This window comes from Oratosquilla oratoria, chromosome 1 (assembly GCF_046742065.1).
Source record: "Oratosquilla oratoria isolate Oo_2021 chromosome 1, ASM4674206v1, whole genome shotgun sequence".
In the NCBI taxonomy this organism is placed as follows: Eukaryota; Metazoa; Arthropoda; class Malacostraca; order Stomatopoda; family Squillidae; genus Oratosquilla; species Oratosquilla oratoria.
This window is the reverse complement of record NC_134777.1, coordinates 119,091,724-119,118,401: the sequence shown is the minus strand read 5'-3', so window position 1 is coordinate 119,118,401 and position 26,678 is coordinate 119,091,724. Positions and strand designations below refer to the sequence as shown.

The 26,678-nt window shown below is 37.9% G+C and overlaps 2 protein-coding genes across 7 annotated transcripts; one reads left to right on the top strand and one right to left on the bottom strand.

The window, feature by feature from the left end:
* Positions 1–144: 144 nt before the first annotated feature.
* Positions 145–26,678, bottom strand: LOC143025605 (uncharacterized). Of its 5 annotated transcripts, none has more exons than XM_076185563.1 (6): positions 26,621–26,678; positions 22,795–22,936; positions 17,865–17,953; positions 13,578–13,797; positions 13,180–13,244; positions 145–6,622 (listed from the first exon to the last, which is right to left on the bottom strand). In XM_076185563.1, exon 6 carries the CDS (start codon positions 3,920–3,922, stop codon positions 1,709–1,711), a length of 2,214 nt encoding a protein of 737 aa, XP_076041678.1. In that variant the 5' UTR covers positions 3,923–6,622; positions 13,180–13,244; positions 13,578–13,797; positions 17,865–17,953; positions 22,795–22,936; positions 26,621–26,678; the 3' UTR covers positions 145–1,708. The 5 variants fall into 5 exon arrangements, with proteins under 5 accessions (XP_076041678.1, XP_076041660.1, XP_076041669.1 ...); XM_076185545.1 differs by having other exon boundaries at positions 26,538–26,652; XM_076185554.1 differs by lacking the exon at positions 26,621–26,678 and adding an exon at positions 26,364–26,530.
* Positions 17,983–22,690, top strand: LOC143025680 (uncharacterized). 2 transcript variants are annotated; one of them, XM_076185682.1, is made up of 2 exons: positions 17,983–18,885; positions 22,306–22,690. In XM_076185682.1, the coding sequence occupies exons 1-2, from the start codon at positions 18,223–18,225 to the stop codon at positions 22,384–22,386; spliced, it is 744 nt and encodes a 247-aa protein (XP_076041797.1). In that variant the 5' UTR covers positions 17,983–18,222; the 3' UTR covers positions 22,387–22,690. The 2 variants fall into 2 exon arrangements, with proteins under 2 accessions (XP_076041797.1, XP_076041802.1); XM_076185687.1 differs by having other exon boundaries at positions 17,984–18,885; positions 22,309–22,690.

The window sequence follows — 26,678 nt, the reverse complement described above, 5'->3', positions numbered from 1 at the left end:
ATAAAAACAACTATAATAATGTATCAAATACAACACAAACACATAGGCATAGTCAAACAACAAACAGGTAAATAGTAAATAATAATAAATTGACACACAACTAATAACAAATGAGAATCAAACCTACAAAGTAAAATTAAAATATTTCCATTCAGACACAGAATCCATCATGCACCTGGACACCCTTAACCCCTTCCATACGGTGCCGCACACGTAGGCGTCATGGGGAGCGAGTGTATTCGCGAGGCTGCCATATCGGCGTCTTGATTATATTTATTGTAGTCGCCCCTCCATAATGACATTCTTTCTAATTCTTTTGTAATCGCATTTTCTATGGTTATCAAAATTCACGGGTGAAGAGAGAACGATCGATATAAGCGGTGACTATATTTTATGATGCGAGTATTATTACGACACATCGTACGGCTGGCATTGGCTGCTGCCACCGAGATCTAAGTCCATGACGCCTACGTGTGCGGCACCGTATGGAAGGGGTTAAACTATTCTCCCAAGGTGTAGACTGTGACAATGACCCACCGACTCCCACAGACATCCTTCACCATTCAATGTCCTGTCTCCCACCCATATAAGCTTTGCAGCAGTCATTCTTCTTGAACCTTCTACCTATATAGCTGCCAAAATGTTCTCCACTTCTGTACTTTCCAAACTTTTAATATTATAATATGTTTATATATATACAGTTCCTTATGTATGCATGTTAATTCTAGTTCACCATACCTTATGTATCTTTAATAGCAAATTCCATTTATATTTTTGAATTGAAATTCCAAATGTATCTTGATGTCAAAGTCCACTGTACATCGCTGGGGTCAGCAACAAATAGCAGGCCAAGCATTTGTAGTATGTGTTAGTCATTATTAATTCTGTAAGCCTTGTGTATACATGTAGGAAATAAAAGTGATGCATAATTGGATGTGTATTTACCTAGTTGTATTTACCTAGTTGTATTTTGCGGGAAGGGGAGCTATGCTCGTGTTGTCCCGCCTTTGTATCTTGCAGTGTCTAGTTTGTTTTTAAACTCATGAATGGTTTTTGCGCATACTATTCCATTGTCCAGTTTGTTCCAAGTGTCCAAAACTCTATGAGGAAAACTGTTTTTCTTCAGTTCTCTTCTATAGCTATGTTTTTTTATTTTCTTTCCATGTCCTCTTGTGTTTCTTTTGTCCCAGTTAAGTAAGTTCTCACTATCGAGTACCTCTGTGCCTTTCATGATTCTGTAGATGGTCAATAGGTCACCTCTCTCTCTTCTTTGCTCCAGTGTCGGTAACTCCAGTTTAGCCAATCTCTCTTCGTATGATAGGTTTGCAAGTGCAGGTGCCATTTTTGTAGCTGCTCTTTGGATTCTTTCTATTTTCTTTATATTCTTTTTGGTACTGGGGGACCACAATGTCGCTGCATACTCTAATCTAGGCCTTATCAATGTAACCAATATTTTTTTCGTCATGTCTTCGTCCAAGTATGTAAACGCCACTTTTATTGATCTTAGCAAGTTGTAAGTCTCCCCGACAATTTTGTTAATCTGTATATCATAGGACAAGTCGTTCGTGATAATTACTCCCAAATCTTTTTCGGATCCTACTTTCTTTACTTCTTTGGTTCCAATTGTATATTTTCCTGATATTCTGTTTTTGCTTTTTCCAAACTCCATTATGCTACACTTCTTAGTATTAAAGTCCACTTCCCATTTCTAACTCCAGTTCCATACCCTATTTAGGTCTGCTTGCAGTGCTTCACAGTCCTCATCAGTTTCTATTTTCCTTAGCAGTTTGGCGTCATCGGCAAAGAAGCTCATGTAGCAGTTCACGTCCTCATCCATGTCATTCATATAGATAGCAAACATTATTGGTGCCAGCACAGATCCTTGCGGTACTCCACTGATCACCTCTTTCCAGTCTGAATATTTTTCTCTGAGCACTACTCTCATCTTTCTACCAGTCAGAAAGTCCTCTATCCATTTTAGTAGGTTTCCCTGTATTCCTCCTATGTGTTCCAGTTTTTTTAGTAGTTTTCTGTGTGGTACTTTGTCAAAGGCTTTTTGCAAGTCTAGGAATGCACAATCAGCCCATCCATTTCTTTCTTGCACTATGTCTATTAGTCTTGAGTAAAAGCATATTAAGTTTGTGGAGCATGATCTTCCTTGTCTGAATCCGAATTGTCTTGGGTTTAATATGTCATTGTCTTCCAGATGTTTTACCCATCTATTCTTGATTATTTTCTCACAAATTTTGGCAATGGTGCTTGTTAGTGATACTGGCCTATAGTTGGTGGGTTCTTCTTTGTTTCCTCCTTTGTGTATTGGTACAATGTTAGCGTTTTTCCAGTCCTCGGGTATCTTTCCTTCTTTGAGTGAGCTGTTTATTAAGATGTGTATTTTGTCTGTTAGTTCTTCTTTGCACTCTTTTAGAATCCAATTTGCAATACCGTCCGGGCCATGTGATTTTCTGACATCCAGCCTTGATAAATGTTCTGATATTTCCTTTAGTGATGCTGTAAACTCATTCATGAGGGGAGATTTCTTGTTTTTGTCTATGTCACAATTCGGTATTTTCTCTCTGGTGAAAACAGATTTAAAGTGATTGTTCATGACTTCGGCCATCTCTAAATCTTCTGTGTATTCTATGTTTCCTTGGCATAGTTTCACCAATTCCTGTTTGTTTTTAAGTTTACCATTCACATACCGATAGAATAGTTTGGGTTGCTCTTTGCATTTGTCTATAATATCCTTCTCATGGTTCCTTTTCTCCTCTCTTCTCACATTAACATACTCATTTCTATAGTTAACATAAATTTGCCATTTGCTTTGTTTTTTGTCTTTTCTCCACTTTTTCCAAGCTTTGTCCCTTCTGTCTTTTGCCTCACTGCATCTTTTGTTGAACCAACATTTAATGTACTCTCTCTCTCGCTTTTGTCTTGGTACATGCCTGTTTACCCCTTCATTGTAGTTTTCCATCAATATATTCCATTTCTCTTCCACTGCTGTTTCTTCCCTGTAAAATATTTCCCAGTTTGCATTCCGGAAGAATGTCTTTAGTTTTGTAAAGTCTGTTTTGTTGTACCTCAGTCTTCCTTTCCTATGCTTTTCGTTCCTCTCTATGTCTATTTCTTCCTTTAGTATAGTTTCGATGAGTACATGGTCACTCTTTCCAATTGGTGTCTCATACTGGACTTTATGCACTATTTCAGGCTCTGTTGTAAATATTAGATCTAGTTTCGATGGCTCTTCATTATTTCTGTACCTTGTGTTTTCGCGGACCCATTGGGTCATTGTGTACTCCATGGTCATATCTAGCAGTACATTGCCCCACGAGTCATCTCCTCCTTGCACTGTCATGCTGTCCCAACAAATTTCTTTGCAATTGAAGTCCCCCATAACTACCAGATTACCCTTACCCATTAGTATCTCATTGAGTGATTTTCTTGTGTCATCTAGCATTTTTGTATGTTCGATTTCTTTCCAAGCGCTTGTTTTTGGAGGCACATAAGTCACCACAAACTTTCTACTTTTCATATTCTTGCCTTCGACTTTTATCATGATCAATTCAGCATTACCTTTGCCCTCTGCAATTTTTGTCACCTTTAGGTCTTTCTTGGCCAAGAACATGATTCCCCCTCCCTGTTTCTTGTCCCTGTTTTTTATCAAGTAGTTGTATAAACCTTGTCCGATAACAGTGGATGGTATTTCACCTCTTAGTTTAGTCTCTACAATTCCCATTATGTCTGGTTTTGCTTCTAACAGATAATCATTGAGTTCGTTCAGTCCCGAAATTAGTCCGTCAATGTTGGTATAGGCCACTTTTAATTTTCTTCCTTCTCCCTGGTTTCTTCTTCCCTTGTTTTGTTCGTTTTGAAGCGCCATTGCCTTAATCTCAAGTCTATTACTCTCCACTGGAATTCTTTGCATTCTGTCTCCGATCTTTTCAAGTTTTTTTCCTTTGCTTCTTCTCTTAGCGCCCTTTCTTTTTCTAATTCCTCAGTACTCATTTCTCTTTTTATCCATATCTTATTGTATTTTTCACTCTTTGCCAAGTTACCTACTTTTTCAAATATGTCTTCTACTACCACTTGTGACCTTAGTTTTATCTTTAGAGGTCGATTCCTATCCTTAGTATAGCGACCAATTCTGTAAGTCTCTTCTAAGTCTGTGCCTGAATCACTATCTCCCCCCTGAATTTCATTAAGGATTTCTACTGCTGTCTCTTTTTCTTCTTTTTCTCTCATGTACCTCGCCAATCCTTGTTTTTCTTTAAGCCCATAAACCACAATACATTTCTTCCTATCTACTGTGTCCCTGACCCAATTTGCTTTTTCGTTAATCACTTGAATGATTGTGTCTTTTGCATTATCTTGCATTTGCTGTTTGACTATTTCTTTGAAAGCAATTTCTTTATTTTCAATATTTTCTTTCCACTTCTTAATTACCTGGATACTGTCCCCACCTAAGTTTTCTTCGATCTTTTGTGTCAATTCTTGTAATTTGTTGTTCACTTCCTGCTTTAGATTTTCGCTATTGTTATTATCATTAGTTTTCTTCTTTTCATTATCATTCTTCAGTTCATTTATGTCTCTTTTCATTTCTTTAATTTCGTTTGTAAGATCCAAGTTAGCTTTTTTCAGGTCAGAAATTTCATGGTTAGTCTTAGATAAACAATCAATTAAACCAATGACCTCTTTTCTTAAGTCCATGATTTCATTTTCCCACCGAGTCCTATTTTTGCTCATCTCTCTCTCTATCTCTAATAATCTACTTAAGTTCTTTCTTTCGTACTTACCAAACCCTAAGAAATCATTGTCATAACACGTGTTTTGTTGATTGTTTACATCGCGGTTCAGTGGATTGCCGCCAGATGGCTCTGATTCGCAACTGGCTTTCGAGTCGTTTTCATTCATTTTTGCTAATTTCGAGTTAACACAATTAACTAGCACTGCATAGATACCATTTCTGTGTGCGTTTGTACGTGTAACGAGTTATGAAAGTTTCCAGAAGAAAGCATAATTGCCATTTCTGTTTACATAATTATAATTTTTATTTTTGTAAATGCAAAAGTTGAATGAATGGAAAATAAATTATTATTATCATTAAATTATATTCAGGGATGGAATGGATGGGAATGATTTTATGCCTTTTCCTTTTTGGCTACCTCCCTTATAAGGGGGAAAAAGCCTTGGTATATGTATGTATGTATGTATTAAATTATATTAATGTATTAGTTTAAGTGTATGTTATTTTCTGTGTGCAAGGAAATATTTATAAACAAATTGAGTGAAAGCAACTCTCAGGCACGCCATCAGTCAAAGGATGACACGCATCAACATACATGAGAAGGCATTGAGAAGCTTGAGAGGCGAGACCTGAGAGGTGTGTGTGTGTGAGCTAGTGACATTGATGCAGCGAAATAAACACTGTGAATTAATAACGTGTTTGCCATTACCATTGTTGATCAACCATCAAGGGCATAGTTCATTAAATTCCATGCTACAAAGTCCTCTGTGAGGGGCACTGTCCTATCCTTCCAATAGGGGGGTGTTTGTGACATGAAACCATATTAACTGGCACACTAGGGCTGAGATGAAAACATATCTGTATAATGTTGTAGACATCATTGTTTACTGAGCTTATGGCCACGTCACACTACGCGTCTTTTGAGTCAGGGTTGCCTGGAGCAGGGGTGAAAGGCACGAGGCTTTTACTCGTCCTGTGTTCAAAAGGTGACTTATTGCCGTGGGCGAATGACGCACGCCACTCAATTCATCCCCAGCATTTCTGTCTTTGTACAGGTGGTGTTTCACTTGCCACAGGCACAAGTTATCCTTGTACAGTTCTATTTGTTAAATAATGTCCTCACATCGCCAATCCACCCCTTCTGGGAGGACAGTGGCGCGAGTGCCCTGCGTGCTTTAATTTGAGTGTGTTGCAGGGACCACCAGGGTCAATTCTCCATTCTTTGATGCGTAGTGTGACGAGGCCTTAAGAGGTGTAGTGGGAATGTGATGCAGGATTGTCTAGGGACACACTGCAAAAATATAGCCCTTACTTTTTTGAGTGCCTAGACATCATTGTGAAATTAACATGGACACAGGTAAGCACCAATGATGCACCAATACCAAAAATTCAGGGAGATATTTTGGTTCTAAATAATACCCAACTATACCGTCTATCCAAACATCTTGCCTGTTGTCAGATATATTTAGGGAGCCACGACAAGATGCAGGTATGACCCGTCATCCAGAAGGTACCAAGATAAGAGGGAGGGTGGAGGGGTGGGGTGTATTAGGGATGGAAAGGGAAGGAATGGTTTTTATGCCTTTGTTTTGTGGCTACCTCCCATGTAAGGGGGGAAAAGCATTTGGTATATGTATATATGTATGACCAGAGCCCTTACATGCCAAAGTGCCTCCCCTGGGCAAAGTTTTCAGTGATGCCCCCCCCCCCTTCCCATCTCCACCATTCTCTACTGCCTATTATGTTTACTGTCTTCCGAAATAATTGAAAAAAAAAAATTATTCAATGTCCCTGTTGGAGCAAGACTAGGGGGAAATATTTCAACTCAATACATGAGACCTCCAACTTCCATCGTAGGCGACTCACACAGTCATACCCTACCTGAAAAAAATATATATTGAATGCATTATGTATATACATCAAAAATATTTTTCTGCTAATTTGCATTCTAAAACACAATATACAGCGCCATCTATTGGTGATGTCATGATGAAAACCAACCCAAGCCATCTCAATTGACAGTGAAGATATGATTCCTTTAGCGATACAGAAAATTCTTCATCATACTTTAAGAGTAGTCGTGGCCAGGACCCTCACATGGGGGGGAGGGGGTGCATATGCTCTGGGGCAGCAATTCTAGTCTGGAAAAGTGGCCCACAAGGCTGACAAAATAATTGTAATAAAAATGGTCAAAGATACCCTGAATATATTACCGTAACATACAAATTTTGCCTTGGGTCAAAAGCAGTGTCGCAAGACAGCATATCCACAGCAAGGCCACTTCATTAAATTGGTGATCCCCTCCCTATGTCCCCTCATACATAAAAGGAGATGGGGAGGAATCCCTTTGGGCTACGTCAATTTATTTTTCACACATACTCCCTCATCCCCCCACCCACTCCCCCTTATACATCACTTAATCATCTATACACAACCATTCTCCATTCACCCCTATCTTCTGTCCTCTCCCATTCTTCCTCAACAGACATTCCCCTCTTTCCCAATGCCCTTTTACCCCATCCATCCATCTCATCCGAGGTCATCCCCACATGTTCACTCCTTCTACATCTCTTTTACTAATCTTTTTCACTCATTCTTTCCATGTGTCCAAACCATCCATTACTTTTTCATCAACCCTATCTCCCAACTCCCTTTCCACCCCTGTTCTCCTCCTCACCTCCTCATTTCTCACTCTATCCAGCCTAGTAACCCCTATCATACTTCTCAGGCACCTCATCTTAAACACATTCAAACTCCTCACTTTCTTATGTTCCATGTTTCTGCCTCATACAGTGCTGTCAGAACAATCACTCCTTCATACAATCTCCTCTTAGCATCCATTACCAAATGTCTATTTCTTATTACACTTTTTAATCCCCCAAGGCATTTACTCACTTCTCTCAATTTACACTCTACCTCCACCTTCACTCCTCCCTTTCCCACCACATTTGTACCCAAGTATCTAAAACTATCCACTTCTTCCAGTCTCTCTCCCTTAATACTCACCTCTAATCTCCTGCCACTTCTCCCCTTGTACATCTCATCACCTTGCTTTTACCCACATTTATCTTCCCTCTTTTGCACACCTTCCCAAACTCTTTAACTTCCTCAACCCCTCCTCTGATCCTGCTACAAGCGCAGTGCCGTCAAACAACTGGCTTTTCTCCATTTTCTTTAACCATCTCCAATCGCCTACTCACTACCCTTGCATTTACATTTTGCACCACCTCATCCCATGTGTAAATTGAGCAGCCAAGACAACATAACACATCCCTGACAAAGTCCCACCTTTACCTCAAACCTCTCACTCTCTCCATTTCTAATCCTAACACAAGCTCTACTACTCTTGTAAAAACTCAACTTCTCTTAAAAGCTTTCCTCCTACCCCATATATCTGCAATACCTCCCACAGTGCCTTCCTGTCTACCATATATGTCTATATATATATATATATATATATATATATATATATATATATGTATTTACCTAGTTGTATTTACCTAGTTGTATTTTACGGGAAGGGGAGCTATGCTCGTGGAGTCCCGTCTTCATATCTCATTTTATCTAAACTATTTTTAAATTCATGTATTGTTTTTGCACACACCACTTTCTCATCTAACTTGTTCCAACTGTCTATTGCTCTGTGAGGAAAGCTGTTCTTTTTCAAATCTCTTCTATAGCTGTCTTTTTTTATTTTCTTTCCGTGTCCTCTTGTATTTCTGTCATCCCATTTTATCAGATTCTCTCTATCAGTAATTTCTATGCCTTTCATGATTCTGTAAATAGCTATCAAATCTCCTCTCTCTCTTCTTTGCTCTAGTGTCTGTAGTTTAAGTTTTTGTAGTCTCTCTTCATATGATAGTTTTGAGTGTGTTGGTGCCAATTTTGTAATTGCTCTTTGTATTCTTTCAAGTTTTTTTATACATTTTTTTGTACTTGGTGACCATATCGTTGCTGCATATTCCAATCTTGGTCTTATCAGGGTGATTAGGATTTTCCTCACCATTTCTTCATCCAGGTATGTAAATGCCACTTTGATTGTTCTTATTAAATTATAAGTTTCTCCAAAAATCTTATTTATATGTTTCTCAGGTGACATATTATTCATAACAATGACTCCCAGGTCCTTCTCATTTTCTACTTTTTTTTATTCCTTCTTCTCCCAAATTATATGATCCTGTTATTCTGTTTTTGCTTTTTCCAAATTCCATTATACTACACTTTTTTGTATTGAACTCCATCTCCCACTTCCTACTCCATTCTTGTACTTTATTTAGATCTCTCTGTAGTGATTCACAATCTTCTTCAGTTTTCACTCTTTTCAGTAATTTTGCATCATCTGCAAAGAAGCTCATATAGCTTTCAATTCCTTCATCCATATCATTAATATATATAGCAAACATTATTGGGGCCAGAACTGTTCCCTGCGGGACACCGCTTATTACTTCATTCCATTTTGAGTGCTGATCTCTTATCACTACTCTCATTTTTCTTTCTTGCAAAAAGTCTTCCATCCAATTTAGCAATTTACCTTGTATTCCTCCTTCATATTCTAATTTCTTAAGCAACTTTTTATGTGGTACTTTGTCAAAAGCTTTTTTTAGGTCTAGAAATGCACAATCAGCCCATCCATCTCTTTCTTGTATTATATCTATTAGCCTTGAATAGAAACATATTAAATTGGTGACGCATGATCGTCCTTGTCTGAATCCAAATTGCCTTGGATTTAGTACGTTGTTTTTTTCCAAGTATTTTACCCATCTACTTTTGATAATTCTTTCACATATTTTTGCTATTGTACTTGTTAGAGAGACTGGTCTATAGTTGGTAGGTTCTTCTTTATTTCCTCCTTTATATATAGGTACTATATTTGCTTTTTTCCAATCTTCTGGAACTTTTCCTTCTTTTAAGGAACTGCTTATTATGCTATGTATTTTGTCTGCCAGTTCATTCCTGCATTCTTTCAGAATCCAGTTTGCTATTTCATCTGGCCCATGCGATTTTCTGACATCAAAATTACCCAAGTGTGTCAATATTTCATTCTTTGTTACTTCTATTTCTTCCATAGGGGGGACTTTTTCCTTCCACTCAATCTCTTCAGGTTGTATATTTTCCCTTGTAAACACTGATTTAAAATGTTTGTTCATAATTTCTGCTATTTCCATTTCCTCAGTGTATTCAACTCCTCCTTGTCTTAATTTCTCCAAGTCTTGTTTGTTTTTCAGTTTATTGTTTACAAATCTGTAGAATAGTTTTGGTTGATCTTTACACTTTTCTATAACATCTTTTTCATATTTTCTTTTTTCCTCTCTGCACTTTTGTACATATTCATTTCTATAACCAGTATATATTTTCCATTTTTCAGGTCTTCTGTCTTTTTTCCATCTGGTCCAGGCTTTCTCTTTTGTCTTTTAACTCCCTACAACTTTTGTTGTACCAGCATTTTACATATTCTTTTTCTTGTTTTTGTCTTGGGACATACTTTTCCACTCCTTTTTTGTAAATGTTTGTCAAAATATTCCATTTCTCTTCCACTGATGTTTCTTCTTTGTATATTTCTTCCCAGTTTTCTTGTTGGAAGAATTCTCTTATTTTATCAAAGTTTGTTTTTTCATACATCATTCTTCCTTTTCTATATTGTTCATTTCTTTTCATATATTTTTCTTCATTAAGTTCCAGTTCAATCAATATGTGGTCACTTTTACCTATTGGTGTTATATATTCAATCTTGTCCACTATTCTAGGTTCAGATGTAATTATTAAGTCTAGCCTCGATGGTTCTTCTTCATTTCTATACCTAGTGTTCTCTTGTATCCATTGTGTCATTGAATGGTCAGTAATCATCTCAAGTAGAGCATTTCCCCATGAGTCATCACCACTCTTTACTGTCATTTCTTCCCAGCAGATTTCTTTGCAATTAAAGTCGCCCATCATAACTATTCTTCCTCCGTCTTCCATTATTTTAGTTAATGCTATCTTTGTGTCCTCTAACATACTTTTATGTTCACTCTCCTCCCATGAGGCTGTTTTCGGAGGCACATAATTGATCACAAATTTTCTGCTCTTCTTATCTCGGTCTTCCACTTCTATCATAATCATCTCTACTGTATTCTTTCCATATATGACACCTTTCACGTTTATATCCTTCTTAGTCAGGAACATAACTCCACCCCCTTGTTTTTTCTCTCTGTTTCTAATCCAATAATTGTATGTATCATGTCCTACACTGTTGGGTGGTAGTGGGCCTTTTAATTTTGTTTCTACAATTCCCATTATGTCCGGTTCTTTTTCTTTCAAATAATCATTCAGTTCATTCAATCCTGTTATCAATCCATCTATATTTGTGTAAGACACTCTTAGTTTTCTGCCACTTCCATTGTGTTCTCTGTTTCCCTTATGTTTTTCTTTAGTATGTCGAACTGCTTTATTTTCATGTTCACTACTCTCCAATAGAATCTCTCTTTCTCTGACTCCGTTCTTTCCTCGTTTTTTGCCTTAGCTTCAAGTCTTTTCTGCTTTTCTGCCTCTCTTTCCTCCTTATTCATTTCTCTTTTTATCCATACCTTTTTATATTGATCATTTGTTGCTAGTTTCCCTGTCTTGGATAGAATTTTCTCTGCCGTTGTTTGTGACCTGAATTTAATCTTAATTGGTCTGGTCTTATCTGTACTATATTTTCCGAGTCTGAATTTTTCCTCAATTTCCTTTATAATTTCTGGTTCATCTTCCTGGACTAATTTTAATAAACTGCTTACTCTTTCATTTTCCTCCTTGATTCTTGCGGTTCTATCTGGGTTATGTTTCTCTTCCATTCCTAATATAATTATACATTTCTTTTTGTCAGCTAATTCTCTTACTATATTCTCCTTCTGTCTCATCACTTTAATAACTGAGTCTTCATTATGTTCTTTCAATTGCTGTTTGACTATGTCAGTGAATGAGACCTTATTCCCTTCTTGGGTTGTTCTCCAATTTTTAGCTTCTGTAGCTATTTTCTCTCTGTTTTCATTACTATTCTTCTTCAATTTCTCATTCTCCTCCTTTACATTTCCTAACTGTCTTTTTAGGTACTCTATTTCTTCAGTTAAGTTTCTGTTAGCCTTCTCTAGTTGTTCCAACCTTTCAATTCTCTGGAAAATGGAGTCTACATTACCTAACTTACGTTCCAAGTCCTCGATCACCTTATCAACTCTCTCCTCTAGTCTTATCAGTCGGGGGGGGGGGGGTTGTTTCCCCCCCACCCTCTTTAAATCCCTGGAACATATTCTCGTCACTTTCTTCTGTATTACACCTCTCTATACTTCTAATCTTTACATTTTTATTAGACATTTCATCCTCACTCAGTCTTTTGTTTACCTTTCGCTTGTCTGGCTGGGCCAAGTCTACTCCCTCCTCATTTCCTTCCATTTCCCTCAGTAATCCCTCCCCTTTTCCTCTTTCCCTACTTTCCCACTACTCCACGAGCAATTTCCCCCCACCCTGCAAAAACACTAGGCACTTCTCTTTGCGTTGGGATCCACAGACTTCAGTTTTCTTCAGAACGTCATCCAAGCCGTCCATTCGCTGAAGTGTGTGTGTGTGTGTGTGTGTGTGTGTATATATATATATATATATATATATATATATATATATATATATATATATATATATATATATATATATGTGTATATATATATACATATACACACACATACATTTGTATAGCTTTGGCTACCTCCCTTATAAGGGGGAAAAAGCCCTTGGTATATAGATATATATGGGTATTGTATAGGCTTTTTTCTAGATACAGTAGTTGGAATTTTGTTGTACAACTAGAAGTGATTGAAAACATTGGTCAAGTTCTTTATTGCATTTAGACCAAGGTATTTTAGATGGATGTTTGATGTTTGGCACTTGTGCATGGTAGTTTTTATATTTTCTTAATTTCCCCTTCCACATCATTGTTCAGTAAGTATGTCTGCATAATTCTAATTAGCATACATACATATACATACATATATCAAAGGCTTTTTCCCCCTACATGGGGGGTAGCCACAAAGAAAAAGGCATAGAAACCACTCCCACCCATTTCATTTCCTTTATATTCCACTCCCCTCCACCCTCCTCCCTCCCTCTTATCTTGGCACCTCCTGGATGACGGGTCATCCCTGCATCCTGTCCACTGCCCTGGGTCAGAAGCAGTGTCGCAAGACACAGCCCATCCCCCCCCCTCTCCGTCCCTTCATGCAGAAAAGGAGAAGACGGGGAGAAATCCCTTTGGGCTGTGTCAATTTTCTTCTCACACATACCTCCCCACCCCCACCCCCCACCAACTCCCCCTCATGCATCATAGCATCATCTATACACAACCCCTCTCCATTCACCCCTATTAGCAAATTATGATTCAAAAATGCAGTTTCCTGATTCTTCCAGTTTCCGTTTCTATAGGCCATTCTTACCCCCCTCCTATGTCCCTCCTCTCATCCTGTTCCTCACGCTGGTCTCTTCCTGTATTTCTTCTCACCTGAATAAGTAATGAATATGGTTAAGGGTCCACAGTTAAGGGACTTAAGTAAATATATTTTGTTTCAATATAATATAGATATGACATATTTCCACAACTAAAAACACAATTTCCATATAACAAATATAGTCTCCCAGCTCTTGCAAGCAGTTTGTTGGCTAGATACACACCAATTTCTCTCATTAGCACAAACTTGTTCAATGAGAAAATGGGCTCACCAATCATCAGTTCCATAATTAACAAGAACATGAATATAGCTGACCCCTGTATATCACAGGTATGCTTTCCATAACACACTTAATATGATATATACTAATACCTCCACTTCCATACCCACAAACCCATGTACAGATGCAAGAGGATCAGTTAGTACATCAACAAAATCATCCACTGGTAGGTAGGCTTCTGCATATATGTCCGTGGTCCAGTAATGTGCACAGACATTGCAAGGGGCAGGTGCTTTGGGCAGGAAATTGGGCACTTCACTCTTTTGTATTATTCGTATTTGGCAACTATCTGGTAGGGTGCAACACCATTTTCCACATTATAATTTCTGAATGGTAAGAAAATGGAAAAAGCCTGTGAGAAATAATTTTTCATTCTTTTTTATATATTTTTGTGAAGGGCACAGGGCAAAGGGGCAAGTGCTCAGGCACCCCCCCTCTGCATGGGCCTGCTGTGGTCTATGGTTCTGGCAAAGGGGTGAGTTCTGGGAGAGGACTGTAAGAGATGCAGATGACTGGATCAATGGGGCTGGGAGGGAGAAACATGGGAGATGAGTATGTGGATAGGCTATCAGGTATTGTGGGTATATGTGATGAAGGGGAAGGCACTGGGATGAGAGACACGGCTTTTTTTGGCAAAAACATTGTTATGTGTGACTCCTGGTACTTTATTTCATCCAACTCCTGCATGTAGGGTGCAAAGGCCTCATCTAGGATTTGAATAGACTACAGAGCTCGAGTCATGTTTGAGTCCTTTTTAAACACATAGTTTTGCAGGTCCTTGATCTTTGCTTTCATGATAAAAAGCTCCTCCATTGAAATTGGTTGTGGTCCATCATCATCATATTCATCCTTGGCTTCCTCTTCACTGGCAGACTTGACAAGTTCATTGAAGTCTTCAGTTGAGAGTTCCTGCTCATGCTCTGCAATTAATTCCTTGATTTCTTCTTCCTGTATGTCAATAAAACCTTCTTCTCCCACCTCATTGCAGCAGCAATGGTCTTCCTAATTGCATCTTGGTAAGGGGCCTCTATGAATTCAAAGGCTTCATAATGATGCACAACCTCAGGCCACAAGTTGTTGTTGTTGTTGTCGTTCCCTAGACTGTCTGTCCGAGCAGTCCCGTCTCCCCAAGGAAGGCCACAGCCGAAACTGGGTTTTCCCACAAATCCTTTATAGAGTGTATGTTGTGTTGTTTGCGTGCATGAGCTGCAACGTCTACGTTGTGGGACCACCCCCCAACCCCAAGAGTTGGGGGCCAATCAGCAGCAACCACCCCTGGCCATCAGCTCTACGCAGATGGCACCGATCCCCAAGGAGGAGCTACGCCTACCTGGGGGAGTACCTCAGGCCACAAGTTCTTCCAGCAGGCATTAATGGTAGTAGAATTCACATTCAAACAAGCTTGCTGAATGAGGGCGAGACAGTCTGCAATGTTGAACTTCTTCCAACACTGCATGACAGTAAGATTGGCATCCTCATCGTCAATGGCCCTGAATATGTGCACCATGCACCAGCGTGTGTATTGGGCCTTGAAGTTCCAAATGATTCCTTGGTCCAGAGGCTGAATCACTGAAATTATGTTGGATGGAATGAACCCAACCTCAACATCCATAACATCTGTCCTTAACTCCCGCACTTCAGGATGGCCTGGGTATTCCCCATTAAAAGGAGGACTTTCAATGGGAGCTTCTTGGAATCAATGTAGACCCTCACCTTAGGGAGGAAACTCCCAATGAACCACTGCTTAAAAAGCACCTTCGTCATCCAAGCCGCATTGTACATCCAGAAAACAAGTAAAGAATGAAGATCCTTGTTCTTGAAGACGCAAGGGCAGCGGGACTTGTAGATTAAGCCAGGCTTCATCATGTGTCCAGCTGCATTGGCACAAAAGAGAAGAGTCAGATGGTCCTTATGCGCCTTAAAGCAAGATGCTTTCTTCTCCTCATTCATGACAAAGGTCTTTGATGGCATCTTCTTCCAAAAGAGGGGTGTTTCATCTACGTTGAAGACTTGTTCAGGTACACAGCCCTTCTTCTCAATGAAAACCTTCATCTGGGGAGGATATCTCTCAGCAGTTTTATGGTCTGCATACCCAATCTCTCCTGCCAACTTCACATTCTCCAGTGAAAACCTTTTTCAAAAGTGATTAAACCATCCCTTACTGGCACCAAACTAGTGTCCTCACCTCTAGACTCATTCCTGTAATATTCAAAGAGAGACTTTACTTTCTCTCGGATGATATTTGAGTCCAAAAGTGCACCAGTCTGAGACTCTTCTTCTATCTAGATATATAAGACTTGCTCCATCTTCAGCAATGTTTTGTCCTTCACTCTGTGCACATGCTTTGCCAAAGAAGGTGCAGTTGTTTGAAAGGCATCACGTATAGCCTTCTCAATTCTCTTTATATATCGCACGGTGCTTTCATTCACATTCAGATGGCGACTTACAGCTGCATAGCTTTTTCCACACTGTAGCATATCGAATGCCTCCATTTTCTGCTTCATAGTTAATGAATTCTGCTGCTTTTTCATGGTAGCACTACCATCGCTACTTGCGGATCTCTTTTGCTACATAGTGACAATCAGTATGGGCAGAATCAACATGTAATATCCCTTTACATCAGTCTATGCACATACCAGTTTGCTGGTGTTGTGGTACCAACTTTGCCTACTAACTAAGTGGTTGTGAGTTTGGTCACTATTTTGGCTGAAAAGCATCACAACAATGCAAGCCAGTACCCCACTCTGTTGGTGTGTGTGTGTGTGTGTCTTTATCTAGGTGTATCTTACAAGAAGGGGAGCTATGCTCATGGTATCCTGTCTCTGTATCTCACCATATCTAATTTGTGTGTGTGTGTGATTCCCCATGGTCTTGGATCACATGTTGGACTTGTGATCGACAGTTATTTACCTCCCAGATGAGAGCTCAGAGCTCGTATGACCGATTATGGGTAATACTTTGTGTGTGTGTGTGTGTGTTTACCTACCTAGTTGTATTATACAGGAAGGGGAGCTATGCTTGTAATGACCTGTCTTTGTATCTCACAACATCTAGTTTGTTCTTAAATTCATGTATGGTGCTTGCATATGTGTGTGATTCACCACCATAGTCTTGAATCACATGTTGGACTCATGATAGACAGTTATTAACCTCCAGGATGAAAGCTCAGAGCTTGTATGACCGATCTATGGGTGATACTGTGACCTTACATGCACAAACACCCCCAACTCCCCGCCCATGAGAGTTGGAGTAACACCCTGCAGCACAGGGATACTGAAATTATTTCAGCCCTGGGCGGGAGTTGAAACCGGACTGCCGTCATGGCAGGCAAGAACTCTAATCACAGCACCACGAAGTGTGTGTGTGTGTGTGTATTTACCTAGTTGTATTTTGAGAGAGGGGAGCTACACTTGTGGTGTCCCGCCTTTGTATCTCGCAGTGTCTAGTTTGCTCTTAAACTCATGAATATTTTTGCGCACACTATTTTATTGTCCAGTTTGTTCCAAGTGCCCACCACTCTATGTGGAAAACTGTTTTTCTTCAGATCTCTTCTGTAGCTATGTTTTTTTATTTTCTTTCCATGTCCTCTAGTGCTTCTCCTGTCCCAGTTTAACAAGTCCTATCGAGTATTTCTGTGCCTTCCATGATTCTGTAGATGGTCAGTAGGTCACCCCTCTCTATTCTTTGCTCCAGAGTTGGTAACTCCAGTTTAGCCAATCTCTCCTCATATGACAAGTTTGCAAGTGCAGGTGCCATTTTTGTTACTGCTATCTGGATTCTTTCTATTTTCTTTATATTCTTTTTGGTACTGGGTGACCACAATGTCACTGCATATTCTAGTCTAGGCCTTATCAGTGTGACCAATATTTTTTTAATAATTTCTTTGATTTTATATGCGTGTGTGTGTGTATTAGGTCACAGCATTACCCATAAATTGGGTAATTTGATTTATGAGTTCTCATTGAGAAGAGTAATCAGTGTCAATCTTGATTTCATTACAAATCCATCATATAATCCAAGACCATAGTAAATCATGCAAATTAGGTGAATATAATCATATAAACACACAATGAAATGTGTGAGGCATGAAGTTAACAGTCACAATTTAATGACTTTCATGGCAACAGACAATCATATAAGGACAAGTGTATAAGGGTGGGTGCTAGATTTGGGGAGATAAAAACAAATGTCTTCCTATTGGCCAAGAAGTGCCTAGGAGGGGGACTGAGGGAGATTATGCAGCCAATAAACAAAATTACAAAGGTTAACATATCTATTCCTTGAAGCCTGCTACATTCTGGGAATTTTCAACAAACGTTTTGCAAAAAAATTCTGAAGGACTTCCCATAACAAATATAAGGTATGAGAACCCAGAACATGGGGTTGACTGTACCCAGGGTTACCATGCAGGAATTCTTGTGTCATAAATAACACTGGATATTTCTTAGGTGCCTTTCTATCTCTGGATCTAAACTGCTCTATCTGTAACAAATAACTATCTTTAGTGCATTACAAGAAACATGCATTATTTTCTACTCATCAAAATTTATGCATGTGATCTATTTTCAAATTTTTAAACATGTATCATCTGATAAATTTTTGTATTTTTAATCATGTATCATCAACACTCACAACAATTACTGAATATTAAACAAGGAGCATGCATAATACAAACTGCTGTTCACTTCCTCTCTGACTCTCATGCCGTTCACACCCTCCGCTCAGCGCTCCCGACGAGAAAGTAATTCAACATGGCACATACCAGAAACAGCAACAGCTCCAAGAAACTTGAAGATATGGTGGAGAGTCTTGTGAAAGCAAGAGAAGAGGACAGACAGTTCCTGATGCAAGCAAGGAAAGAAGACCAACAGTTCCTAAGCGAGTTGAAAGAGATAGTTAAACAACAAAGGCAGGAGATACAATATCTCAAATCGACTGTAGTTAATCTCCAAGCTAGAGTGGAAGACCTAGAGCAGTACACGAGGAGAGAAGATATCATCAGTGGTTTAAAGATTGTGAAAACGTATTCGGAAGCTGTGAAAGGTGACTCCGATTATAGTGCAGATAACAGTGGTCAGAACATTGTAGAAAATCAAGTGATCCATTCTCTAAGTAACAAGGGAATACAGATCAGAGACACAGAGATATCAGCTTGCCATACACTGGGAAAAAGAAAACAGGACGGTACCCAAAATGTGATCGTGAGATTCGTTTCAAGAAAGTCGAAGGTGAACGTGCTGAAAAACGCCAAGAAATTGAAGGGGACGGGCGTCTACGTGAATGAACACCTGACAAAACGAACCGGAGAGATTGCCAAAACAGCACGCGACATGAGGAAACAAGGGAAGATCATCTCGACATGGACAAGAGACTGCAAGGTGTATATCAAGTGCAAGGATGAAAAAGTACATCAAGTAAGTAATCTTGAACAATTAGTTGAATTTCAATAGTTCACATTCCTTAATCTTCTAACACAAACATAACCATGAACACTACAACTAACACAAAAACTAAAACAAACATATCAAAAAACTGTTCTTCATGCCATACCCTTGTCCCTACCAATCACCTCAAATGTACATTATGCAAACATTTATATCATCTCATGTGTGCAAATATACCCGTAAATACTGCCAAAAATAACCCCAATATTTTCAATAACTGGTTCTGCCTAGACTGCTCAAAAACATTTCCCTATCATGCCATCTCAAACACAGAAATTAATATTTTGTTTTCCGCGCCAAATCTCGCATCAAAAAACCCAGATGTATATACCGCCATTAAGAAGTATAAAGAAATAGACAAAATATCAGAAAAGGAATTTTCGATATTTAATCACAATAATACCCAAATTGACCCCGAATTAAATTTTTACTCAAAATTAACAAAAGACAGCGATTACTATAGTGATACACAATTTGACACGGTATTTCGTGATATTGATGGTTTTACACTAATTCACATCAATGCAAGGAGCCTAAACGCCAATTATCAGAAAATTGACTGTTATCTCAAGTTACTCAATAAAAGCTTTGACGTTATAGTGATAAGCGAAACATGGATTGACCCAGGATGTCTAGTAAACTTCTTACAAGACTATACTCCTTACAGTGCTAATAGACAGATCCAAAAAGGCGGCGGAGTCTCTATCTTCATAAAAAAATCAATTTCATGCAAACTAATAAATCAATCCACTAATTCGTATGAAAACCTATTTGATTGCGTAGCTGTTGAGATTTTCAGTAAAACTAAAAAGAATACCGTCATAACAAGTATTTACAGAAAGCCAGGCACAAACATCAATGAGTTCACAAATATGCTTGAAGAAATCATAACTCCATTTAGAAATAAAAATCTATATCTCTGTGGTGACTTCAACATAGATTTACTTAAGTATGAGACTCATGAACAAACAAGACACTTTACAGATATGATTTTCTCTTTAGGTATATATCCTTTGATAAATAAACCAACCCGAATAACAAATACAAGTGAAACATTGATAGATAACATTTTCACCAATATTGTAAACTCCAAGATTCATAGTGGTATCTTAATAAGTGATATAAGTGACCATCTACCGGTATTCACTATCAGTCCAAAAGAAATGCACTGCATAACAAAACCCAGAATTGTACTTAAACGTAAAGTTGACGAAAAAGATATTGCAAAATTAAATCAATGCTTAAAAGAAGAAAATTGGGGTCAGGTTTACGAGTCAGAAAATGCCAATCTATCATATAACGAATTTGTAAGCATTATCATGAGTAATGTAAACAAATGCTGCCCAGAGAGAGAAGTAGAAATAAAACCACGTAACGTAAACTCAAAACCATGGTTTACAAACGGTCTTAAGAACGCGTGTTGAAAGAAAAACCAACTTTACAAGAAATCAATTCAAAGCAAGTCCTTGACAGACGAAAACAAATACAAAGTGTACAAAAACAAACTTACAACAATTTTACGCAACTGTGAAAAAAAATACTATGACACACTGCTTGAAGGTTATAAAGGTAATATAAAAAAGACATGGGAAGTAATAAACAACTTAACTAGGCACAAAATTAATAACACCAATGAATTCATAGACATTATTAAAAAAGGAAAAACTAAAAAAGAAGTGGCAAACGAATTTAATGAATTTTTCTCCCATGTAGGACCTAACCTCGCGAAACAAATAAAGACAACACATCAAACTTACGAGACATTTTTGAAACACCGAATAAATAACACTATGTTTTTAAAACCCGTCACGGAAAACGAACTTATGAACACAGTAAAATCAATGCAGAACAAGAAATCACTCGATTGCACAGGAATCAATATGAACCTCATAAAACAAATTATGCCTATCATCAAAGATCATTTTCTGACAATATGCAATAAATCATTTGAACAAGGGATATTTCCAGATGCAATGAAAATAGCAAAAGTAATACCGATATTCAAATCAGCTGACAAATCAAGTTATAATAACTATAGACCAATTTCACTATTACCACAGTTTTCCAAAATTCTTGAAAAGTTATTCACAATTCGCCTTGACTCATTTCTAAAAAAAAATGACGTCATTTACCATAGTCAATATGGATTTCAACGTCTACAGCAGTAATGGAATTAATTGAAGAGATAACTAACAATATAGAACAAAAGAAAAAGACAGCCGGCATATTTATTGATCTTAAAAAGGCATTTGACACAGTAAATCATGAAATCCTAATTCGAAAGGCCGAATACTATGGGCTAAGAGGTAAAGTTAATGACTGGTTAAAAAGTTATCTAAAAAACAGGAAACAATATGTGGCCATTGAGGAAGAAAGATCACACATTCTACCAGTTACATGCGGAGTACCTCAAGGTTCAGTTCTAGGACCCAAACTATTCTTACTATACATTAATGACATTACAAATGTATCCAACCTTATGAAATTTATACTGTTCGCCGACGATACCACCATTCTATGCTCCGATACAAATTCCGACAAACTGATCAAGACAATTAATGAAGGATTATGTCAACTATCCAACTGGTTTTCAGCCAATAAGCTATCCTTAAACGTATCAAAAACTAACTACCTGCTTTTCTACAAAAATAATGAAAGTACTAAGCCGATCAAAATAAACAACGAAATTATTGAAAAAGCGTCCGTCAGTAAATTCCTAGGCGTGTATTTAGACGATCAACTTAATTGGAAACATCATATAAATCACGTGATAAATAAGATATCCAAAACTTTAGGAATTATGCATAAAATGAGAAATATCCTCAATGAAAATACCCTACGTACCATTTATTGTAGTCTACTACTACCATACTTAAACTATTGTTCAGAAATTTGGGGTAATACTTATCAAACTAATCTTCAACGCATAATTACCTCTCAAAAAAGGGCACTGCGTATAATCTGCAATGTAGGTCGTTTGGAACATACAAATAATTTATTTAAAAAACTAAATCTACTCAAATTCAATGACTTAATAAAGTACAAAACTGCCATTGTTATGCACCAAATCTACAATAAACACATGAATCAAAACATATTGAAATTTTACTCAACTTACGAAACTCGCTATGCGACTAGGCAAACAAACGACTTCTTTAAAACTCAATACAGAACAACCAAAAAAAGCCAATGCTTATCTATTATTGGTGTTAACACATGGAATAAACTGGAAAAGGATTTACCTAAGACAAAATGTTTATCATCATTCAAACGATACTTAAAAAAGTCTTTAATCTATAAGTATTAGCATATTGAACACTTCAGGTCCATTTCATGGTTGTATTCATGGAGAAACTGCCCAAGTCTGCCGCTCTTTTTTTTCTATTCCAGCAGGTCACGGTGACCCAGATCTGCGCATTAAGCAATTATCGTCCCGTCAACAATCGACCTGACCTCTCACCTCTCACCTGACCCCCACAAGTTGCGATGCTCGCTCGTGCCCCCGATTTCTACGTGAGGTCGGAGTTAGCGGACGTCGTGACGCATGCCATTGTGTGTGTGTATATATGTGTATGCATGTATGTGTGTATATATGTGTGTAGATGTGTATGTACCATACTACCATGTAACAAAAATAAATAAATAAAAATAATTTTTTCCTTAAGGGAGAGCAACTCCCCATAAGCTTTGCTTCTCGCTCTCCCTTTTCAACTACCAATTTTGTAAAAAAAAATGTATATATGTATGTCTAATTGTATTTAATATTGTTGAATAAACCTATAATAATAATAATGATGCAGAGGTTGGGTAGGTACTGGATCATGAGGAACTCCAAATCAGCAGTAAGTATTCTCATAGCTTGAATTATAATATTCATACCTCAACTTTTACAAAATAGTTCCTTGATTACTTGATGTCTAGAAGTCTGTCTCACTGTCACAGTCCATGTTCTATCACCACATCCCAATCCTGTATCCCTTTCCTTGGGTCCAACTGGTCCTTGATACAGTACAATCCTGCCCTGTTGATAAAAGGAATATGTAATAATTTGAATCACATGACACAGAACCAATGAATTATCTAGGAAATTCCTGAGAATAATGTCCAGTTTATGCATTAACTTACAGTAATTTTTTTATTATAGTACATTTGGTTATGTTTCTTAATTCTTTATGTATATTAATAATCTTGAGTCCACTGATAATGTAACAAAGAGAGGATGGTTTCATGACAGTTTTAGGGTAGGGGTTTGTTGATGTGCATCCAAAACCATCTCAAGTACACCTGCATACAGAAACCAAAATGTTTCCCATAAAAACTTCCTCATTAAAATGACAAGAAGACAATTGTACACCAGAACTCTAAACACCACATACCCTTCACACTTTACATCACTAAACAGCCCAACAAATGCAGTGTAAAAATAACCCCAGTAATCTACCCTTACCCTACCCTTACAGTAACCCTACCCTTAGTACAAAACACTCCATACAAAAAATAGACAAAAAGATTTTGCTGGTATGGGATGAAATGTCAACAAGAGGCAACAATAAGAAATTGAAAAGGTAAGTTTGTTTGAAAGATGTCAGGAAGTACTGTATAGTTTTCCACCTAGAAGAACAACTTGAATGAAAATATAATCCAAGCCAACACCATATATAAATTTAAGGTAAAGTTTGATGACTGGAGGCAGAGATGGGATCCCATGAGCACGGTTCCATCCTTGTACACTGTGACTAGGTAAATAAACACATACACACTCAAATCATGAAACAAGCACTCCTTAACACTGTCATATTTTATACTACACCAGATTCCCACAGAAACAAATCCAGTTGAAAAATTTCCTAAAATATGTAAGAATTGCATTGGCATGTCTGTTTAGGTCACCAATCCACACTAAGATATATCAACAAAGAATCAGCAAAGCAACAACCACCAACTGCCTCATGTGCAACCAACACACTGAGGATAGCTTACAAAATATTCTAAATTTACTCTTTCTGGACAGCAACATCTCTTCCTTGAATAACTTTGGGCTAAACCAGTGGCAATAGTGTTTCCTGAGGACTCTGTTTTCTGCATGAGAGCTATGAAAACTGATTGATTGACTTATGAGTACAGTTATGATGAATGATAAGTCAAATTTGAGAGAAGTTACTTGTGGGGTCCCACAAGTCTCAGTTCTGGCACCTGTTCCTATTATACATTAATGACATGATACATGGAATAGTTATGCCAACTTATTTGCACATGACCCCAGGGTCATACAAAATGTAAATTTCAAATTGCTACAGGAAGACAGGAATGAAGAATGGAATTCTGCAAAAGAAAAAAAAATGTAAGTGGGTGAAAGTCAGAAGAGACCATCATGAAGTAGGAAATAAAACTACTCCAAAATAAAAAGATGAGTGAAAGGGACCAAGAGTTTTTGTTATGAATACTGACACCAAAGAAAAAAAAATATATATATATATATACATACACAGTATATATATATATATATATATATTTCTTACTTTCATCTTACCAACCATATTAACTTTTTCCACTTTAATTCCTTGCAAACACAATCAAAACTAGCAGGGGCTCAATGGAAACATATTCGGAAACTGATATGCAGTCTGGCTGAGGACTTGAACCTAAGTGAAGCAGCCCTGCTGTGGATGTACTGTGTCTTGCTACATTACTTTTGACACAGCCAGTGGGCAGGGTTAAGGGATGATGAACAGGAAACAAAGGTGGTGGATGGGAGTGGAATGGGTGGGAGTGGGTGCCTTTGACTTGGCTACCTCCCTTATAAGGGGGATGATGATAATGATGATGCTGTTCCCTATATTGTCTGGCTGAGCTGCCCTGTCTCCCTGAGGAGCACCATGGTTAGAACAGCATTTTTCCATAAATCCCTTATAGTGTGTACGTTGTGTTGTTGGCGAGTGTGATTGTGTACATTTCATAATGTGTTGAATAGCATGGAGTATTTCAGTTTTCCATAATGTGTTGAATAGCATGGAGTGAAGTGTTACATTCCAGACAGATATCAGTAATACATTCATCCATTTGCCTCTGGTAATTTAGATGCACTGGATGGTGGCTGTCCTGCAGCCTAGCCAGGTAGACTCTGTCCTCTCAGGGGAGACCGGATTCAGATGGATGGATGGCTGGCATGCAGTAGTGTGTTGTCTTTCAGTCTGTTGATGGAGCAGTGAGCTACATGATTATGGGTATGCCTCTGGAGGCTGGTGTCTGGGTGATTGTGGAGGAAGAGAAGAGAGGATTTGTGTGTGATATAGATATATGGGTGTTGCTTTGATATTTCTTGGCATGTGTGTGCTGCCATGTGATGTAGTGGGTGGACTGTGTTTGTGGAGGCTCCAATAAGTGTTTGCATGGCTCTGATGTCAAGGTGATCTTTGATGATGAGATTTGTCTGTCTTTGGTTATTGTTAATGATATATACAGTTGGTAGTATAAGCTCAAGTGAAAATATAAAATGTCTATATAGCATTATATATATGCAGAATCATGATAGAGATATCTAAGTTGGTGATGAGCCTACAAGTGACATTTTGTTATGCTGACAAAGAAATAATCAAGTAGATAACATAAAATAAAAATCTTAACAGTCCCAAATAAGAGTATGGATTAGTGGTGTGGTCCCTATACAAAAGTAACAAAAAAAAAAAAAATTTAGAAAAAAGTGAACAAAACTGCCCCCAGTCTACCAAACTGATCATATAAGAAAAGACTTGATGAGGTAGGGTCACTCACACTGGAAGAAAGAAGACACTGTGGCAACATGATCACTCCCTTCAGAACTAAGAAAGTTATGGATAAAATTGATAAAAGATATTCTAGTACAGGATGAAAGACTATCATGAGGACACAGCAAAAACCATACTAAAAGATGAAATGTCTGAAGGGCATTAGGATATAGTTTATTGCATATATGCTAATTTACTTTTTTCTTCTTTATAGTCAATATAGTCAATCTCCTGTGCTTGGGAGTCAGTTTTGTGATGAACCTCCTCCCAACTTGCTCCTGTCCTAGATTGGTTTGTGGAATAAATTAGATGAAGTGGTCCAGCCACTCAGCATAAATTTAGTGGAAAGTTGGATAATTGGAGACAAAGCCAGACTCCTCCTACCTATATGTTGCGATCAGTTGCATAAGTTTAAGTTAATATATAGTTGGTAGGCTGTGCCTTTAGCTACATTTTCTAAACACATGTCCAACTGGCTTCACCTAACCTACTCTCACTTCATTTCACGTTGTCACCTTACCATGCTCCACCTACCCTACCCTAAACTAAACCTCACTTCACATTACTTAACTAGTCTGGCTTTGTATAAGAGAGGAAACATTGTGTAAATTTAGCAAATCGTCCCTTTGATTATTCATATATACAGTTGACAGTGTAAGCCGAAATAAAAGATAAAATGCTTACATGTCACTAGTAATCATTTATTTTCTATGCACATCTCAATCTTCCAGCCCTCCAAATACAGTATATATATATCACTTCATACTTGAATTACGTATGTTAACATTTGCTACATGGTAAGCCAAAACTGCATGTCTATCTCCCCACTAAACATAAGAATGCTACAAAATAAATAACCTTATATTTGTAATATCATAAATATGCTAAAATAATTAACTTCTTTTCAACTTGATGCTAACTAACTAGCTGGTACTGTTTACAATTTCCCATCGCGGTTACAGGCAAACTCTGATCCTTAGGTAAAGGTGAAACTCAAGC

Excerpts from the sequence above, each read along its gene's own strand:
- LOC143025605 (XM_076185563.1), bottom strand. The coding sequence starts at position 3,922 with ATGCAAAGAATTCCAGTGGAGAGTAATAGACTTGAGATTAAGGCAATG.
- LOC143025680 (XM_076185682.1), top strand. The coding sequence starts at position 18,223 with ATGGCACATACCAGAAACAGCAACAGCTCCAAGAAACTTGAAGATATG. Across the intron at positions 18,886-22,305 it reads AGGATGAAAAAGTACATCAA|CAGGTCACGGTGACCCAGAT; the intron begins GTAAGTAATCTT and ends TTTCTATTCCAG.